This window comes from Astatotilapia calliptera, chromosome 23 (assembly GCF_900246225.1).
Source record: "Astatotilapia calliptera chromosome 23, fAstCal1.2, whole genome shotgun sequence".
Classification (NCBI taxonomy): domain Eukaryota; kingdom Metazoa; phylum Chordata; class Actinopteri; order Cichliformes; family Cichlidae; genus Astatotilapia; species Astatotilapia calliptera.
The window spans coordinates 38,946,440-38,967,327 of NC_039323.1; the positions used below are offsets into that span (position 1 = coordinate 38,946,440).

General features: G+C 40.6%; 3 protein-coding genes across 3 annotated transcripts; 1 reads left to right on the top strand and 2 right to left on the bottom strand.

Moving 5' to 3' along the window:
* Positions 1 to 2,187: 2,187 nt before the first annotated feature.
* LOC113016011 (ras-related and estrogen-regulated growth inhibitor) lies at positions 2,188 to 6,234 on the bottom strand. Its single transcript, XM_026158453.1, has 7 exons — positions 6,183 to 6,234; positions 5,048 to 5,104; positions 4,845 to 4,918; positions 3,769 to 3,907; positions 3,393 to 3,486; positions 2,688 to 2,759; positions 2,188 to 2,338 (listed from the first exon to the last, which is right to left on the bottom strand). Exons 1-7 carry the CDS (start codon positions 6,232 to 6,234, stop codon positions 2,230 to 2,232), a joined length of 597 nt encoding a protein of 198 aa, XP_026014238.1. The 3' UTR covers positions 2,188 to 2,229.
* A 1,281-nt stretch (positions 6,235 to 7,515) lies between these two features.
* Positions 7,516 to 13,452, bottom strand: ndufs1 (NADH:ubiquinone oxidoreductase core subunit S1). Its single transcript, XM_026158426.1, has 19 exons — positions 13,365 to 13,452; positions 12,634 to 12,710; positions 12,398 to 12,489; positions 11,678 to 11,785; positions 11,445 to 11,521; positions 11,240 to 11,321; positions 11,015 to 11,145; positions 10,414 to 10,599; positions 10,185 to 10,319; positions 9,950 to 10,064; positions 9,661 to 9,806; positions 9,437 to 9,565; positions 9,206 to 9,335; positions 8,815 to 8,975; positions 8,561 to 8,715; positions 8,281 to 8,456; positions 8,060 to 8,194; positions 7,902 to 7,974; positions 7,516 to 7,792 (listed from the first exon to the last, which is right to left on the bottom strand). Exons 2-19 carry the CDS (start codon positions 12,704 to 12,706, stop codon positions 7,701 to 7,703), a joined length of 2,196 nt encoding a protein of 731 aa, XP_026014211.1. The 5' UTR covers positions 12,707 to 12,710; positions 13,365 to 13,452; the 3' UTR covers positions 7,516 to 7,700.
* Positions 13,453 to 13,889: 437 nt separating this feature from the next.
* On the top strand, positions 13,890 to 17,479 carry unc50 (unc-50 homolog (C. elegans)). The gene is made up of 6 exons (XM_026158446.1): positions 13,890 to 14,044; positions 14,896 to 15,161; positions 15,348 to 15,468; positions 15,576 to 15,715; positions 15,992 to 16,099; positions 16,796 to 17,479. The coding sequence occupies exons 2-6, from the start codon at positions 14,900 to 14,902 to the stop codon at positions 16,960 to 16,962; spliced, it is 798 nt and encodes a 265-aa protein (XP_026014231.1). The 5' UTR covers positions 13,890 to 14,044; positions 14,896 to 14,899; the 3' UTR covers positions 16,963 to 17,479.
* Positions 17,480 to 20,888: the final 3,409 nt, after the last annotated feature.

The window sequence follows — 20,888 nt, forward strand, 5'->3', positions numbered from 1 at the left end:
ATCACAGTTGTGGTCTTCTGCTCCTTGTCAACCATCACTGTGTCTGGTTGGTTGACCAGTAGCCGGTTCTCTTTTTTTAACTGGAAGTCCCACAGGACTTTAGCCCGTTGTTCTCAACTACCTTTGGGGGTGTCTCCCATCAGGATTTGGGGACTTCTGGTCCATATGGGGCAGACATGATCCTGTACACTATCCCAGCCACTTGGTGTGTCAGTGTTCATGGTTCTTACATTCTGCTACTTTATGCAGGATAGTCTTCAGGGCACCTTTGCACAGTCTGCAGCTTGGGTCCTGGTAGATTTTTGACTCGATGGATCTTTCTTCTGAGGCCTGTTCTTGTGCTGCCATGATCAGAGCCTCTCTGCTGTACTTTAAGCCACTGGTGCCTACTTCCTTAATCTGCCAATGGTACATCCCATGCAGGGCTTGGTCATCTATGACAATTCCTCCTCCTTTACTTCATCACCATCTGTCTTCAGCTGCCTCGGGCTTTCTTGGAGTAGCTCATCTCAGGTGGATGTTTCAGATGTATTTATGGATGCTGACACTTTCTAATCATCTCTTATTCTTTCTTTATTGCCTCAGGCTGGACTTTAGAAGGAGACCTCTCTGTGTTGTGAAATGCTTTTGTGTCTTCACATAAGTGGCATCCATCTCCTCTGGTGGCCAGATTCCAAATGAGTATCTGATGAATGATGGCGTGGATTCTGCTGGTTTCTCACGGCCTGTCTTACCTTTTCAAGGTATTTGGCTGTGGCTAACCTTTGTGCATCTTTATCATTGCTTCCTCTGGGATACCCATTTAGTTGTAAATGTCCTGTATATCTGCTATCCTCCCTTCTGGTAGCTCCACCCATTCAGTCTGGATCACCTCTCCTCTCTTTACAACCCTTCGACCACATTTATCCAGTCCAAATCAGATCCTGATGTTCTCGTTGTAGATCCTCGTTAGATAGATCAGTGAGTTAATGTTTCAGTCACTCCTGGGATGCAACGTAATGTCATCCATTTGCAGGTGGTAGCTCACGGTCACTCCACTCCTGAATCTATAACTGGATCCACTCTCAGTGATGAGCTGGCTCATGTGGTTGAGGCCTATGCAGAACAGCAGTAGGTGCATTGGAGCTGGTCTCCAGTGTTGTCTTCCACAGTCCCATTAAGTTCTGAATAAATGTTATTAGTGTACTATTAGCCTTTACAAGTATCCATATGTGGGGCACTGAGTCGTAGGCTTTCTAGCAGTCAGTTCAGACACCACTCAAGTGTATTGCAGCAACTCATGTGATTAGCTGATTGTGTACATGCCTAGACATGGGCATTTTGATCTCATGATCAAAATGGGAAAGAAACGTGATTTTACTGATTTGAGTTTACAGGAAGTCAACTGAATAACCGTTTTTTACAACTCTGAATTTACAAAGCAGATGGGCTACAGCAGCAACACCGAGGCTACAATTTGCACAGGCTCAAAAAAACAAAACAAAAAACTGGACAAATGTTACCTGGTCTGATGAATATTGATTTGGCCCAATTAACATGAAAGTATGTTGGAAAGGTACATGTACATTCTGCCTTGTACCGATAATTCAGTGGTAGTTTAATGGGGTGAACGATATTTCTGTTATGTATTATTTAAATGCCACACCAGACCTTGCTGTTGCTGCTAACCATTTCCGTGCCTTTATGACCACACTGAACTCATTTTCTGATAGCAGCATAACACATGATGTGTGACAGAGCTCAGATCATCTCAAACTGGTTTCCTTAACATGCCAGTTTACTGTACTCAAATGGCCTCCACAGTCATCAGATCTCAATCCAACAGAACACATTTGTGATGTGGTGGAGCAACAGATTCACAGAGTTGACAAATTTGCTGCAACTGTGATGCTGTCATGTTAATGGATCAAAAGAGTCAGTGAAGAATGCTTCCAGTAACTTTTTGAATGTATGCTATAAAGAATTAAGACATTTTTAAAGACAAAAAAAGACTCCAACCCAGTAGTATCAAGGGATAACTAATAAAAAGTGTCTGGCGAGTTTCTATTTTTTAAATCCTGGTCTCATCACCCATAAATCCAGAAACCCAGACGTTGCATGATAACTCTCAGTCTGGATGTGAGATACGGGAGATATCTAACACTAAAAGAACTAAAGCAAAAAACAAACAAAAAAAACCCCAACCCATTTTACACTACAGTTTTTTCCATGGGGGTTTGTTTGCTGTTGTCACCACTGCATGGTCTTAGATCTGGTCAGTTTCCTGGTCAGAGCGTGACGAACAGTCAACATGTAGGAGCGACGTTCAGGCAGAGGGCGCTGCTGATCCAACACCAACCTGTGGCACACACACACACATACACACACACACAATCAAACAGCACATGAAAAAGAATCATAAAATCCTCTGGGCTCTAACAGTACACCCTAGAGAGATGTCTAATTATTGTTTTTGCTTTCCAGTATCGTTCAGGATCTTTCCTATCACCATCTATAAGAAAATCTTTTGTACTACCTTTGTTTATTGCTGTGTGACAGGGCGCAGTCCATCAGGAGCAGTACTGACTGTTGTTTTGAGTATATTTAATTAATAAAAATGTTGCATTCATAGTCGAAACACTGAAAACACGATTAAAATCTGACTAGCATGGATATCACATGTCTGACAAAACACAGAAGAAACAAACCTGATGAGCTGAAGCACTGCTGCTTCCACTGCTAGGACTGCTTCAGCCACAGACAACTCTCTGAAACCACACCTAAAGACACAGAACGAAATCAATGGCTCATTTAGTTAGCATGCAAGGAAATAGTTTTTACTTACTTTATTTAGCACTCAGACTTTGTAGGCACCATATAGTGGAATTCAGGCTGAGCAGAATTGATATCCAATACATACACTACTATACATAAATATTTAATTCTGTAACAAAAATGTGAAATTCATTAATAAAATATTGACCATGTAGTCAAAAAAAGCTTGTTTCCATATAATTTATAGTAGACTACATGCTGTGTGCCTCACCATCCCTCCATGTGTACATTATACATGAAGTAAGAGGGAGTAACAGCAGAAGCTCCAGCTCAGAGCACAGCATGAATCAGTGACAGCAAATTTGGCATGGATTAAGTCAGAAACAGCATAAAAGGGGGCACTGGGGTTGCAAAGTGGTTTGCAGATGGACAGCAAAGATGGGCAGGCTAAAACAGCTTCAGCTGGGATTTGCCAGCTGGTTGTGTACAAGAGTATCAGCTTACGGTTACAGCCCAGCTTGACTGGACTGACATTATTCTTAATCAATGACAAAGTTATTTTATTATCAAGTATAACAAAGACAAGAAAAGCATTGTACAGTATTACCATGCACATATGAAAACATGAGCACTCAAACCTTAAATCCTTGGCTAGTCTCTGTCCTTCGTCTGTTGTCACCTGCCTGCCGATTTCCAAATCTGCCTTATTGGCGACCAGGACCGCGGGAACCACTGACACACAGACACACAAAGTGAAGTGACAATAAACCATCACGATGACCCTATGGCACGCAGTTTGGAGTCATTCTGTCAGCACACTACTAACAGAAGACAGGGTGGCACAACCAAACATGGAATCTACGTCCACTCAATCTGTGAATATGTGGGTGTGTTTATGTGTGTATGTAAAGGTGAAAGAGAGACAGAACAGAGGCCTGATGTTTGTGTGAAGAACAGACTGTTAGTTCAGTTTTCAGCAGCCGTTTTCTCATACAGATCAAAATATCTCCCCACCCAGATTCTGCTTGGTTTGGTCAATGAGCGTCTTGAGTTGTGGGACCTCCAGGAAGCTGAAGCGCTGTGTGATGGAGTACAGCAGCAGGAAACCATCAGCCCAGCGAATGGAAGACTCCAGAGAAGCTACAGAGCTCTCCTAGAGGAGAATATATCATCAAAAAGTTTTCAGATTTATTCATAAATAATAGACATAGCTGGATATGTGTTAACAACAATATGAAATAAACATAAATTTATATATTATGAACATATTATACATACTATATCAGAACAGGAAGCGGTAGAAGTTATCGAGCCCTACTCCTTTGATCTTTGGAAAGTTAATTAGTATTCTGTGTCCTACCAACACTTAGTCCATGGTTGATGGAATTTAACTTATATGATGTCTTTTTAACTTTCAGCTAGAACTCAAAGCACTTTTACACTCCAAGCTGCATCCACAGGTATTTTTATTTTATCACTCATGCACACCCACAAAGAGGATCTTCAGTATCTTTCCCAAGCACAACATACAGATGCAGAAGCTGGAAACTGAACTACCTACTGGTACTGGAATTAGGAAACAAGCAAGAAGTGTAATGGGTGTAACAACTGAAACAAATGGCATTACTTGTCCAACTACACTGCAGACTGTGGAGGACTGTGAGTGACAAAATGAATGAACTAAACACAACATTAAATAATTAATTTAACATTGAGTAAATTAATTAAAAAAGGAAATAAATAAAACATTTTTCTGAAGTTTTAAAAGAAATGAATTGCTATTTAATTAATTAATTACATATTTATAAAATAATTTCAATTTTAATTACTGACATAGTCAATTAATTATTTAGTGATGCAATTAGTTAATCTATTTTGGCACTTGTGACCCTCCATACATAAAATTGTTTGCAAATTATTTAAAAACAGCAACAACAAACCCCCCTCTAAAGTTGACTTTTACGTGGCAGAACAAAAAACATTTGAAAATTTTGCAAAATAAATGCTTTGATTTGAAAAACATAACAAATAATTTGGACACAGCAAAAGTCTAGCCTTTTAAAAAACTACAAATAAAAGTCAATATTTACCTTCCAAGTTAAGTCCAGAATCTCCAGATCGACAGCTTCCTGATCCACCACCCGGCTGCATTTGTAGGTCACCTCTGAAGAACACACACACACAGACACACACAGAGAACTGTGTCACTTTCAAAAATCCTGCCAGTGAAGAACTCAGGTAAGTTATGTAATGTTTACTGTCAGCAATGCAAAAATATTTACCCAGGTCTTACCCTTTTTATGGTCGTATTCACCAATAAATCGCTTGGTTATGAAACGAACACACAGCGCTGGAGACACAAAACAGACACAGTGGCTGAAGGCGAGAAGCATATTTCTAACACATTCTGCACAGTCGCACACACACAAAGTTCCTTTTAGTCATTTGAATCTGATCTAAAGCATCCCGTGCTCACGTCATGCCTCCTTATGTGAGTGTTGCCTTCAGAACGACCCTCTTTGTGACTTTATTTAAATAAATGCACAAGTGCTTCCTTTGTGTTTGGGTGGAAAGAGCCCAAAGGCTCGTGTCTGTTTGACTTTCATGTCTGCTATTTAAGGCCTTGCTGTATTTTATCAGGATACATTAAAAGGTTAAACACGCTTGTTTAAATCATCACTTGAGCCTTTACACCTGGAAAAACACTGAGTTTATTTTCAGGCATGCTGCCCACCACTGTCACAATCGAATCCCAGCATGCAGACTTTGTTGACATTGTGCATAGATGTTTTGTTCCCTGAAATTTACTCTGGTCCTTCTAATATGAAGGAAATTAATGGAATTTGATGTGTGAGCCTTTAAACCATTGACAAAGTGCCGACAGCTAAATCTGGCATTGCTATTTTTGTAGTTTGCTATTTGCATTAGTCATTATACTGTAAGAATGTATGATAATTTTTACTCATCACACGTCTTATGTTTCCTCAGTTATTTTCGTAGGAATATGTGTAATATTAAAATGTTATGGGTGTGTTGTAATGTCTCTATAACTGTGCCATGAATCTGTCTTCTCAGTGCATGAAAGCAGCTGAGCTCATAGTCGAGCGCACAAACATTTGAAATGAAGCAACAAGTTTGTCTATTACACTCAACTGAAGACGAGCTATTTTTAGAGCTGGACAAAAGTAGCAGACCTATATGACATTCAAAACATAGCAGTGGAGGTGATGGAGGTACATGTCAGTGCTATGAAAGATAAACACTCTAGGTTTTCCATTTTTAGCAAAAACCTTTAAACCGTGGCTCGCAGTTAACCCTAAACTTAACCTCTTTCATGCACTGCTGAGATGTTATCTGATTCAGAACTTAAAAAGCACGTCCCCCTCTCTGCGTGCCTGTGGTTTTCAGCTGCTTTGTCTCCAGCTTACCTGTTTTCCCAGTGTTCTGAGCTCCCAGAATGAGAAGTTTAACTGGAACCATTTTCCTGTTGTAGCCAAAATTAGTCCAGCGTGTGCCCTGCTGTTTGTCCCCGATTGATGCCCTGCAGGGAAGAGCAGAGGATGCTGAGCCAGCTTTGGGAGACAAAACAAAAGTAAATGTAAAAATAATAAAAACTGCACACAGTCTCAAAGAACTGAGAAAGAGCACGAACAATGAAGCTAGAAACTGAATAGAAGACTTACTACTGCCATAGTACTGACCATAAAGTGAAAATAAACTCCAGATATGGGGAGTAGTAAAAAACAATAAATGAACTCGCTGCTTGGTCTTAGACACTGAGCAGACAAAGAGTGGAGAGATGAGACCGTCTCCTCTTCTCTCCTGTGTCCCCCCCCCCTCTCTTAGGTAACTGCATATGACAGGAGCCATTTGTCTGTGGGAATGGCGTCCAACTCCGAGCGCACATCCTATTTTGGATCCATTGAGAACAAACACACAGGCACTCCTTTAACTACTTAATCACATCAAAAGCTCGCCTCTATCTACAGAAGTTCTTTGACAACAGATATCGACCCAGAGTCCAGAACGATCTCAAGCCTCACTATAATAACTTTGAGACTCAGATGAGTGGCTCTGAGTGCACATACTTCAATTTCAGAATGTCAACTGGGCCAAGAGCATATTTTGGAGCTCAAGTGTTTCTTAGAGTTTATTTTTCTGTCTGTTATAGAATGAATATTAAAAAACTTTTAAACAGCTACATTTCAGAAGGAAGGTGTGAAACCCATCGTGCTTTTCTTTACCTTCTGCCATGCAGATATACTGCTTCAATGCTGGATGCTCATATAAAACATGAAGTCACTCTGTGAGTCAAAAGCTCAGGCTTCACATATTGTTTTGTGCACTTGGATCTACATGCCATAGAGATAGGACGTCCTTATATGGTCATCTCAGTCACAGCACCTGCAGTCTTTTGTTTGTGAGGGGCAGCCAGTCAGAAGAAAGGAAGGGAGAGGAGCTAAAACTTGTTTCCAACAGTGGATCAAATGAGGAGCTGCACTGCAGCTCAGTGTAAATAAGGATTATTTTAAACTCAGAACATGCAGAGCTCCTACAGGAGTCCAAATTCTGACTTATTACTTCATTTCTAGAGTCTAGTAATATAATACATATTTTAAAAAACATACATTGCAAAAATAAAGTGAAGAATATGAGGACTCGTTTGATTTTAAAGCATTTGGAAGGCGTGATATAAGTGATATAATTTGAATGTTATTAAAATGATAAAATGGAGGGAAAAAAAACACCTTAAAACCGGAGTAAAGACATTTTTAGGATTTTATTTATATTTTGTATGTTTCTCAGATTTATTCCACAAAGCTGGTTCTCAGCGGCGAAAACGATTCAACAGTATACACAAGCATTGAGGGCGACTTCAAGACACAAAGTTCAGAGATGTGTGTTGCTTCAGGGGAAAAAGGCAGAGCTGTCGTCATATCAAGTGTTCAGCAAACAGATGGCTCGTCGACGGCGGCGGCTCCTTCTGTGACGGCTTTGACGCACTTCGCCATTGTTTGGGAAGCCCTGCTGATGGAGTCTGAAGACAGAACGAAGCAGCACAGATTATGATACATATTTGCTTGCACATTATTTTGAGAGAAAAAAATAGCTATTATATATATAAAAAAATAAGTAAACAAACATACCTGTCATGTAGAAGTCCTTTACTGTAAGCTGAGGCGGCACCAGAGGAGCTGCTAAGAGCTCCTGGTTCACAGTCTGAGAGGAACAGAGTGAGGAGACAAACAGCTGAATCAAGTTGTCAGGTAAATCAGAGGCAGACCAACTAACTGTGTTTCTGTACCATAGCGAGCTCATTGGCTTGTTTAAAGTAGTTCGCCTCCTCTACATCGTCGTAACGGACCAGGTTAGGAGAGACTTCGGCTAGCCTGGATCGGATCTCATCTAAGGAGTCGTAGGGCAGCGTTACACCCGTCAGCTGAAAACGCACAGAGACGTTAAGATGACTGGTTTCGTGTTAATAGTGAACATCAGTACGGAATACTCAAAACACTTCCTGCTTACTTCAGACAAAGCTCTGATGATCTTCCAGTCCTCTCTGGCGACTCCAGGAGCAGTGACGGCTATCTTGGTGTGCTGGCTCCTGCCTTCAGTGTTGACATAAGTGCCGTTTTTCTCCGTGTATGCAGCACTGGGTAGGATGATGTCTGCCATCGGTGCTCCTACGTCACCGTGATGACCTGAAGGGGTTGCAAATTGATGTTCATTCATGTCCCCAGATTAGCAGCATTTGGTTTGTCAAATCTGTGTGTGTGTGTGTGTGTGTGTGTGTGTGTGTGTATACCCTGGTAGATGATGAGGCTGTCTTTGGGCAGGTCAGCTCTGCTGATGCAGCCCGCATCAGCTCCCAGCAGGAAAAGCACTTTAGGTGGATTCTTCCTGATGGCGTCCACTCCGGCCTTGTAGCCTAGATCGAGGGCAGCCACTTGACTCGCCACCCTGCTCTCACACACACACACACAGACACACACACACAGTATGAGCATCTACTGTATCTCATTGCATTAGGGTTACTTGAAATCAGCTGCTTAGCTGTACCTGTGCAGGACGTTAAGGACTTTCCAGCTGTCCTCCACTCCGCTGCTGGCTCGAGCGTTCTGAGCAATGGTGGAGACGGCGCTCAAAATTGCAACTCCATCTTCTCTTTGCAGAGCGCCGCTGCCCACAACCACAACTGGACGCTTGGCAGCTGAAAGGACCTGCCAGGAGAGAACGGAAAAAAGATATTCAGTCTGGAAATGACTGCCCCTGCCTGAGCCCGGTTCTGCTGGAGGTTTCTTCCTGTTAAAAGGGAGTTTTTCCTTCCCACTGTCTTCAAGCGCTCACTCATAGCGGGCAATCTGATTGTTGGAGTTCATTCTCTATATATTCAAGCGTTTAAGGCCATTTACCATTTTGAATCTCACTGGACGACGTGAGTGCCCATTACCTTGCAGAAAGCATGTGTGCCATTGGCCAGCTGCTTCAAGACTGAAGTGTCTTCTCCTAGGTGATCGTACGTGTAACTCAGGTCAACCTTGTGGCCCACCGTAGCAATCTGCAGCTCATTATGGAGCCAGCTGACGGAGTGAGACGATAACAATTACAAAACTTAAAAAAAAAAAAAACAACTTAAAACTTAGACTTAAATAACAAACCGTTAACTGTGATATGTGTTTACCTCTTGCGGATTCTGGCATTGAACAGTGGGGCTTCATAGCGAGGGTTCGTTCCCACGAGCAGCAGCAGGTCACAGTCCTCAATGCCAGCAATGCGAGAGTTTAGCAGGTAGTTGGAACGCAGGTCAGTTCTGCAGAAAGCAAAAAAAGAAGTAAAAAATAACACTGTCAGCTAATAAAGCCATGTATTTTAGCACCTAAGGGATGATGAGAGGTTCTTCCTTACCCTGCACCTGCCATGGGGAACAGCTCCTCAGTGCACAGGTTTTCTGAGTTGAGTCTGTTGAGGAGATCTTTGAGGGCGACCAGAGCTTCAGCGTCCGCCATCCCTCCCACTATGGCTGCCACCTCACTCCCCTGCACGCTCTGCAGCTGCACAAACACAAACATTTATGCATGACGACAGCCCCAAACTTCCTGACTACAAACAACAACAAACCTTAAAGTTTCCCAGAATTTATTTATGATTAATTTAATTACCAAGCAAGAGCCAACAAAGAAGCAAAAGCACTTACTGCTCCAGCAACACGAGTGAGAGCATCCTCCCAGGTGGTCGGGGTCAGCTGACCTGATTCATCCTTCACCATTGGTTGGGTCAGCCTCTGCCTCTTCAACCCATCATATGCAAACCTGCAGATACAGTTTAGTTCAGATACAGTGGAATAGATATATATATTTAAAACAAAAACACACCCAACTGTTTTAAAGATGATTATAAAGTGTGAGACTTTATGTCCAGTTCTGTATTACCTGGTCTTATCAGAAATCCATTCCTCATTGATGTCATCGTGGAGCCTGGGCAGTATCCTCATCACCTCGCCTCCACGTGTGCTCACAACAATATTGCTACCGACAGCGTCCAACACATCGATTGACTCGGTTTTCCTGCAAAGACGGCGGAACAACATGACGTAAAACTGCTCCGGGAAGTTCAAGAGAACTCGTGTTAAATACAATCGAGCATCAGACCCTTTCCTACCTAGTCTCCCACGGTCTTGCAGTGAAGGCGTAGGGCTTGGAGGTGAGCGCCCCCACAGGACAGATATCGATAACGTTGCCCGACAGCTCCGACATGAACATCTTCTCCACGTACGTCCCGATCTGCAAGTCGTTTCCTCTTCCTGTCGTTCCCAGGTCTTCAACGCCAGCAATCTCGCTTGCAAAACTACAAACACACGCAGGCAGGGCAAGCTGTTTGAATATCCACCTCCATGCAAATGTTACAGCTCCATCAAAGCATGAACTGGTTTTAATCACTGTACATCAAATCTTTCAACACTGCTTTTAGTTATTTATTCACCCTTTATTACAGAAGTGCAATATTTTCTTTAATTACTGTGACCTTTCCCTCTTGAAGCACACATTGATGTCTAGCACTGTGCATGTATGTGTGCGTTTTAGATGAATAAGTGTGTTATCGGTCTTTATTATGTCCTCATGTTCGGTTTCTAGGTAGTTTAAAACACAATTATAAAGGAATTGTGGACCTTCCATGAATGTAACGTGTCTTTTGCCACATTACATCGCTGTTAATGCCACATTATTACATTATTCGTGACTGACGTGTACATGACACTCACCGGACGCAGCGCGTGCACTGAATGCAGCGGGTCATGATGGTTTTAATGAGAGGCCCGATGTTTTTGTCCTCCACTGCTCTCTTTCCTTCTGAGAAGCGGCTGCGGTCTGAACCGAACTGCATGGACTGATCCTGAGAAAAGAGGAGAAAAAGACGGGAAAAAAGCTGATCCTTTGATCTAAATGCACTCATGAGAATAACTTAAATTACACTTCTGCAAGGTTACCTGCAGGTCACACTCTCCTCCCTGATCACAAATAGGGCAGTCCAGTGGGTGGTTGGCCAACAGGAACTCCATTACTCCCTCTCTGATGAGACACAAACACATGAATACACGCCTTTAGTTTTCCTTAGTTTGACTTGTTGTTTTCAAAGTGTGCCCAAAGTTTGAATAACATTAAGCTAGAACCAGAGACCGCTACAGTTTTTACCTGGCTTTTCGTGTTTTCTCTGAGTTGGTGAGGATGTTCCAGCCTTTCATGACGGGCATGGCGCAGGCTGCTACTGGCTGAGGGCACATGACACAATACGCATACATTACAAATAAATTAATCATTAATCATTAATAGATTAATCATTTACGCTGAGATTGGTCCCAAAGCATCTTAAACTCAGTCTCAGCTAAAATCCTTTTCATCAAGTATAAACAGTAGCCTGACGTTACCTTTGGTGCTTTCTCAATCTCCACCAGACACATGCGGCAGTTTCCTGCCACAGAGAGGCGCTCGTGGTAACAGAACCTGGGGATTTGAACCCCGACCTTCTCACAGGCCTAGCCAGGAAAAGAAACAAGGCAATTTGGTTAATATACGTGATGTGAAATTACAATCCAGGCTTTAGCGAATAGATTGCCAGGTATTTTACGTTTTCTTGCTAATTTTGTGGTCTGCCTTCTTTAGAATTAAAATGTGAAAATGACTAACAGATGAGTCAAAGCTTTGCTAAAATATGCACATTCCTATTGCACTAATATTCCTTTATAAAACAGGAAAGTGACTAAATGTCAGCTGATCTGTCCTAAGTGGTTACTGCCCAGTTGACTGGTGCTTGAAGGAATCATAAATCCAGACTGCGTGGTGTTATTTCACAGTGTTTGAAAACTAGGCCAAAACTTAATCCAGAGATTAGCTAGCTACCTAAAACTGACCCATTTGTTCATCACCCCTATCCTCGCTACTCTACACTGGCTACCTGTTAGATACAGAATTAGTGTATTTGAGCCCATTTTTGAATATGAAGCTCAGATTCACTTTGATTCACATTGATGCACGAAATTACTGTCATGAAAACACAGATACCACAAAGTACTACACAGCATGAGCTGGCAACACTAGGTGACATCTACAACAGCTTGCAGTAAAATTGTGTACTGAAGCTTTCGTACCTGCAGCACAGTAGTTCCAGGCTCCACCTCCACTGGTTTCCCATCCACAAATACCTCCACCATGTTGCTGGCTGCACGCACTGGGGTACGCACTTGAAGTGCATGCACATAGAAAGAAAAGATCCTACTCAATCAACAGGCACATTTTTATGCCTGTTACATGCATACAGTAGGTGCTATATTTAGAAACTTGCATTAACTGCTATGTAATCTCTACTTTAACTCACAGACCATACCTGGGTTGGAAGAAGCCAGGCTGCCCTTGGCAGCTCCAGCTAGAGCCCGGCCAACGGTCGGCAGTCGCAACATGACTCTGTGAGAGAAAACATATGAGCGCAACTCAATGTGCTAATGCTGAAGTCATCATAATTACTGAAAGTGTACACAAGTGTTTGCAAAGAAGAAAGCAAGCATAAATGCCAGATCGTTACTTTTGTTTTTATAACACAATCACTACAGTGCAGAAAAACGACAGTGCACTAAAGGCCTCTGCTGTTGCCACTTTTGTCCCCATCTATATTCTGAAAATGCTTTATTACATGGTTGTTATGTTTGATTCAGTAAACCTAGTTTAGGTGACAAACTCCTACTCCTGAGCCACGGTACCCAGTGCGTCTGGGCTTTGCAGCTGTCAACAATAACAAGTGTTATGGCCGCGATTTCAGTGTTCAGCATTTTAACAAAATAATGCAGAGAAATGAAGAATTTACAAATAATATCGAGACAACAAAACATCAAACAGCACAGCACAACGGCTTTAAATAATACCCTGCTTATGTGGATGTGCTAATGAGCTGCGGGCTAACAGTGACAGCTAACAGTATTACTCAAGGACACAGAGACGCTGCATGTTCGTAGAGGGTAACTGAAGTTATAAGCTCAAATATTTCCTTTTTCGTTTCCTTCCATTTAATTACACATATATGTCGATGCGTTCATGTATGCATCACATTTGTTTGGTTCTTACCTTTCGCTATTTGGCCTTCTTGACCAGAACAGCGGTGATCTTAGTTATACCACCAATTGAAACGGCTATGGCGTTAGCGGAAATAGCAGGATGTCGTGTTTCCGCTTGAATACGAGGTCACACTTTTCACAATAAAAGTCTTAAAATCGTTCAAACACTAATATTCAGCATAAATTGCAGTTTTTATTTACAGTCTGTAGCTTCAATGTAGCAACAAAATGTCCCCGACTTAAAAAATTAAAAAAATTAAAGTAAAGTAAATTAAAACTCTAAAATAAAATTTGAAATCTCAATTATTTAAAACATGACGGTGTTTGAAAAAAAAAAGAAACTGAACTCGGTTTTTAAATTTTATCTTGTGGACATAAAATGTATTAATAATATGGAACAAAGTAATGATATATTGGTCTGTGTTTTGGGAAAAAACAAAACAAAACAAACAAACAAACAAAAAACCCACTGATAACTACACGGCGTTTTAAATTGCCACACTGGAGACTTTCTCACCGTATGAAAGTTCAAACTTCACCTTTGACTACATTTCCCATGAGGAAGGGAACGTTACCGGAACTATCTACGTGTGCATTTTCGCGACAGTTCAGGAAGCATCATATGCAAACAGCTACAGAAAACGAGCAGTAGTTTGGGCTTTCTCATGTGAAGGACTGCAAGAGAAACAGGTAATTTTGTCGTTAAGTGAGGAATTTCAGTCGTTTACCAAAAAACTAAATAGCTACTGAGCAATTTGCGTTATGGTTATTGCTGGTGAGACTTAACGGGCCGTCTCATCTTATTAAAGTAGCTAGCAACGTGCTAACTGTGTCTGCTAGCAAACAAAGCGACAAGGAGATTAAAACATATCAGTGTTTATGCAGGAAGTCACTATTATTATTTAGTGTGTGTCCTATTTAATTGATACGTATGAGATGACTTTACATAATGTGTAGATGTTTATTCCAACTTAGTGAAAATGCACCAGATAGCTGCTTCTGTGCTGTTCTTTTTAAGCAGTTGTTTTTTTTTTTTTATTGAAGAAAGCCAAGAATGCTTATCAATCACAACTTGCTGTAGGACATATATAATATTACAGGTTAAGAAGATATAGTGTACAAGTTTGCTTTGCAGGACTATGTGCCAAATTTGAAACCAGAATTTACAGCTAAGGTACAGCTTATATATAACTTACACTAGGCTGTAGGGCATCGTGTCTAGGAGTTAAGCTTGATGAACTTCTCTATGGCTGTCCATGGTTTTCCAAAATGGCTTTATTGTGGGTTCCTTATCAATTTTACAATCACGCACCAAATCCTTCATACTAAGCATTTAAGCACATTTATATGGCAAACGTATCACACAGAGCATGTCAGGTGTAATAAAAATGAGTGGAAATGCACGTAAATCATCCATCATTGCTCTGGAAGCTTTGAGAGTAGGCATAAAATGGCATAATACAGTATAGTTATAAATTCATCCTAATTTTGTCTCAGGTTAGAGTCCTTTTCACTTTTCACTCTTCTCATCTGATTTTCAGCACCATGTTGCCAACCACAAACAGCAACGGTGCCCTGGCTTCCAGGGACGCTGCACGCCACACAGCGGGTGCGAAGCGCTACAAGTATCTGCGGCGGCTGCTTCATTTCAGACAAATGGACTTTGAGTTCGCCCTGTGGCAGATGCTTTACCTGTTTACCTCTCCTCAGAGGGTGTATCGCAACTTCCAGTACAGGAAACAGACTAAAGATCAGTGGGCCAGAGATGATCCTGCTTTCCTGGTCCTGCTCAGTATCTGGCTATGTGGTAAGTCAATACTCATTCCCTAAATAATTAAAGAGCACTGTGGTCAAGGTTTGATGAGGATATTTGTGAATTTTACCTCTAACCTAATCTGTTTGACTACATTTAAACAATCACTTGTCCTGCCAGTGAAACCCCGATGTTGGCTGTCTGCTATGATACCTAAACACTCCCTGTGTTGTTGTGCAGTGTCAACAATAGGCTTCGGTCTTGTGTTGGAAATGGGAGTTGTGGAGACGCTGAAGCTGCTGCTCTGGGTCGTCTTTGTTGACTGTATAGGAGTCGGTCTGCTCATATCAACTATAATGTGGTGAGCAGTAGCATTGAATAAATTAATGAGATGTCCTCTTATTTACTCTAATTAAGGCGTATTGTTTGTTCTTTACTGCATGCCAAATCTTATGTGTTCTTCTCCAGGGTGGTCACCAACAGGTACCTGCTGAAACAACCCAGCAGAAACTTTGACGTGGAGTGGGGCTACGCATTTGACGTTCACCTCAATGCTTTCTACCCGCTTTTAGTCATCCTGCACTTCCTGCAACTTTTCTTCATCAACCGTGAGTAGCCTGTAGATCTGTATGAGTTTAATCAGCATGTGTGAAATTAAATCATCTGATTCAAACCAACAAATGTTTGTCAGTACAGTTAAAATAAAATTTAAAGGGCTAAAGAAATGTTTATGATGCTCTTGCTTCACTACATTTCTCTTTTTCATTTCTTATTTCTTTAATTTTGTACCATGGCAGTTGCTAATATTTAGGCTTGATAATTTCTCCATAGATGCATTACAGCACTGATGACTCTTCTTGTGTGTTGTTTTGTGTGTTTTTTAGATCTTGTGATGATAAGTTCAGATTGGTTCTTGGGATATTTTGTCGGAAACACTCTATGGTTGATTGCTATTGGTTATTATCTCTACATAACCTTCTTAGGGTACAACGGTAAGTACCCTGCACATCATAATGCTGCATGCATTTTCTTAATCTGTTTTTGATTTATTGCTGAAAATTCAATTTCATTATATCTTAGTTACATTAGAAATGAAAAAAAAATCTTATTTTTTTTAATTTATGAATTTTCAGGTTCATCATTTGTTGATTTTCTTAGTCTTAATCTGTGAAAATACTGACTGTTGATTTCTCCAACAATGTGTCACTTTGTTATCACTAAAAAGCTGCTGTAAATTGGTGATTAACGCCAAAAGGTGATCAGAAAAGTAGCATAACATTTTCTACTGCGCATGAAAATGTTTCATAAATTTTTGTAACTTAACAACTATAATTTTGCTATAATTTACAAAGTCTAATCAGCCCTAATTTTCAACATTATTAGTATTTTATGGGCTTAGATGTGCAATAACAAAATGTAATACAGCACTAAACTGTGATCTTGGTTTTGCTACCATCTAGTGGCCATTTGGTGACATTGACACAAGTGCAGCAGACTAAACTTTGAATTTACACACATCTACAGGTGTTTTCGCTAAAATAAAGTGAGAAGGCTTTAACTTATTAGAGATTCATTTTCTTTGTGGCTATAAGGCAGCATGACCACCATGGAGCACGTATACCTTGAGAGAAATGTAGTTCTTGCTGTCAGTGGTTCATGTAAAGAGTCTTCTCTTTCAATCCTCACAGCTCTACCCTTCCTGAAGAACACCGTGGTGCTGCTCTACCCCTTTGCTTTGCTCGGCCTTCTCTACATCCTCTCCATATCTCTGGGCTGGAACTTCACTCGGGGTCTCTGCTCTTTTTACAAGTACAGAGTCATGCAGGACCGGCTTGCCTCTGAGATTGGACACTAGCTGGCTCCAGGCTGACGCAAAATCTGTTTTCAGCTCATCTCTACGTGACAATGACTCCACGTCCAGCTGCTGTCAGACAGGATTTTGCTGAGAGGGACCTCTGGTGGACTCTTGGTAAACTGGTTGATTGATGCCGAGCTGGGTGACACTGCTCAGCTCTCTCTTGATTTTCTGTTTGGCTGTGATGTTGAGCTGCGGCTACAAAGTCCGTAAACGGTGATGTGTTCAGACTGGTGACAGAAACGATGGGGGGGTGGGGATGAGACGCAGCTTTTACTGTTGTTTTTTTTGAATGATTTGTAAATATGACTCTGGCAGGTTGTAATATAAACACAGAGGTTTGTTTTTGATGAGTTTGCTTTGTTTCTTTGAGTTTTCTTAAAAAAATAATCAGATTCTGCTTATTGAAGAAGGAAAAAAAGTTAAGTTAGAAACATGGGATGCAAACTTATTTTCTTTCTTTTCTTTTCTAAAAGTGTACATTCCAAAGCACTTTCAATAAAAGGTTTTAACTTAAGGTGCCTCAGTTTTATGTGCTGGCACAGGTTCAGCACAGTTTAGTTTAAAGCTCCCAGCAGCAGCAGCGTTTTTGTTCTCTGGATTGCTTTTGTAGTAACACGCTTCAGTCTCATGGTGTCGCTGTTGCAGTTGCAATCACAACTGAGAAACTCGCTGAAGCATCGCTGATGCTTTTGCTTTCTGTGTAAATGAAGAGTGACTATTACAAAGGCTGGAAGATCTTAGCAGATGTGTTCAGTGTGTCCCATCAGTTCATACTGATGATACAAAGCAAAAAAGGGTAAAATAGTCATCGTGCTATCCTGTGATGTTCTAAATAAAATGGAAAATTAATGTAGTCTTAACTTTATGAAAGTTATGTTACCAGTAGGGATAAATAAATAGCCCTAAAGGTAGAAAATTTATCTTAAAGTCCATAAAAATGTAATTTTATTTAAGAAAACATAATATCCAGCCTGCACGCATTAAAGAACTCATTCAAGTAATTTCAATAATTATGGGATGTTTGCCTTTCTGTGTGTGCATGTCAGTGGCCTCATTCAAAATGTCATGAGTGAGAAACTGATTTTCCCAAATTCCGCACCAATAAACTGAACTCAGTTCTGCTTAATATTAATTTTATTTTTTCATAAATGGCTGTTGGTAAGAGCAGATGTTAAAATTAGGCAATGGAAAGGTAAAATAGGCATGTTAAAATGTTATCACTATTTAATCAACATTCCCAGAGCAAAAAGTACATATTTTTGCAAAAAAAGTTTAACTTTATACAAAGTGCAGCTGCTGTTTTGCTTGTAGTTGAATTACTTCATCTGCAGTTTTTTCCCCTTGTAACAGTAACAGAAATGCACACATGAAGGTAGCTCCAAGGAACATCTTCTCAGCATCTCTTAAGTTTTCAGAAAAGATTAAAAGTCCATCAGTGATACTGGTGTGCTCTGACAGTAACAAAAGTGAATAAATCACTTACTGTCATCCATTTCACTGAGTGCATTGATGCCAGCTCCTCTGTAATCTCAAACTCTTTTGTTATCCCACGCTCTCATCGCTCACTGAATGACACGCAGTCTGACGACGCCACATTTTTGGATTGCCTTGGATCGCTTGGAACCCTGGCTCAATAGGTGCTAAGAAAGGACTTGGAACCAGGTGCTGCCACCTATTAGAAAACCCTTAAATATGTGTTGAGTTGACTCGAGTAGATACTAATGGAGAAGGGCTGTGTGAAGACGTATTAAATGTAGGATTTAGTGTGTGAATGTAATCAGCACCGTCACTTTAACCTCCTAAGACCCGAAGTCTTCCACGGCATGCATTTTTAATTTCCCTTTGATATTTGGGCTGATTGGGTCCTGATGAATGTAAAAACAAAGAATTACCAGATTTGTTTTTTTTACCTAATTTTTGTCTCTAAGAAAAATGAGAGCCACATGAGGATATTCGTTTAAAACTTTGATAGAACAGTAGCAGTATAATGTCCTCGTAAGTGGATATCAGGCCCTTGTAGAGCAAAATTGAGTATTTTGGTCTAAATAACCCAAAATGTGATGTCCACATATGTGGACGCCAGGTCCTAGGAGGTTAAATATTTAAATATATTTGATGTTTCCCACTCAGGATTTAACCTAATGACCATGAACACCAAAGCCTGCTCTGTACCAGTCCAATTGTGCATCACTGTGATCTTCACCACAGTTCTGCAAACGAACTAGTTTTGTGTGCACTCGACTGTATCTAACTGCCTGGTACAATATTTCCATGCAGTCTTTCAATAACACAAAATTTTGCATGACGTTTCACAAAAAACACAATTTAATCACATTATGTGTATGAGTTAATTTTCCAGCTGATAAAATGTTTCTCTCAAATGTACAGTTCTAACCTTTGAAAATTACTTACCATCTTCCTCTGCTGTCTTTCTCACACCTTTCTCCATCTCTCAGTGTGCATATTTTTTTCTCTCAATGGGAAATAAAGTAGCTGTACTTTTATCTAGCAGATAAATTTAATGAGAAAGAGCATTCAGCCGTCAAGTCAAGTGGCGTTTTATTGTCATTTCAATCATGTACAGTGGTACAGTACAGAGTAAAATGAAAATAGGTTCCTCCAAGACCCTGGTGACAGACAATCGGCACAGGACTACGTAAAGTGCAATGTGCAAAAATTGCAAAAAAACAAGACAGTGCAACATTAGACATATCAGGATGATACAGACACAAGACAGTGCAATGGAAATGTGCAAAATACTGACTGCTGGATTTCCCAGAGGACCCCACACGAGGGATTAATAAAGTTTTATCTAATCTGTTGTGCCAAAAGTATCTTGGTGTGAGGGGTCTTTGCAGATGGAGCGGGTGCTATAAGTGTCCGTGATGGAGGGGAGAGAGGCTCCAATGATCTTCTCAGCTGCTCTCACTATCCGTTGCTGGGTATTGCAATCCAATACGGTGCAGCTACCATACCAGACAGATATGCAATTACTTGGGACGCTCTTGATAGTCCCACCGCAGAACGTGGGGAGAATGGATGGAGGGAGATGGGCTTTTCTCAGCTTCCGCAGGAAGTAGAGATGCTGTTTGACCTTCTTAGTTGAGGGATCAGGCCCCTCCTCTGTGGAACCAGCTTCCAGTTTGGATTCAGGAGACTGCCCCTCCCTGAGTCTGCTCTGCTGGAGGTTTCTCCCTGTTAAAAGGGAGTTTTTCCTTCCTACTGTCACCTTCCCTAAATATAATTGTTGGGGTTTTCTCTGTTTTCTTCGTATTGTTGTAGGGTATTTACCTTGAAATGTAAAATGTCTTGAGGCAACTTTTGTTGTGATTTGGTGCTAATATATATATATATATATATATATATATATATATATATATATATATATATATATATATATATATATATATATATATATATATATTTGACTTGAATTAAAAAACTGAGCAAAAACTATATTCGTCTTTGAGATATTTCATTTATGTATTGCAACTGCTGCTTTATCTAGCCTGGACTGTAACTAGATTATGGGAATGACAACTAAAAGAGGGTCAAAGGGGGTCAGTTAACCTCACAGGATGAGCAGAGATTGCATGCCTCAAAACTAAATGCAACAGCTTGAGTTCAGCTTTGACTTATGCTATCTAATATAACCAAAAAAAATAATGTTTTAATGTTTAAAAAGTAAAGGTTGAGCATGTAAGCAGACTGTGGGATGACATTATATTGTCATTAGGAACTTAGCAAGTATCTCCAGTAATATGTGTGCACATCAGAACTAATGGGAACAAGTTCTTATCATCAATTGATAGCATCTGAACACTGTACACTTTATCCCCTGAATTATGCTACACACTTATTAGAGATTCATTTTCTTTGTGGCTATAAGGCAGCATGACCACCATGGAGCACGTATACCTTGA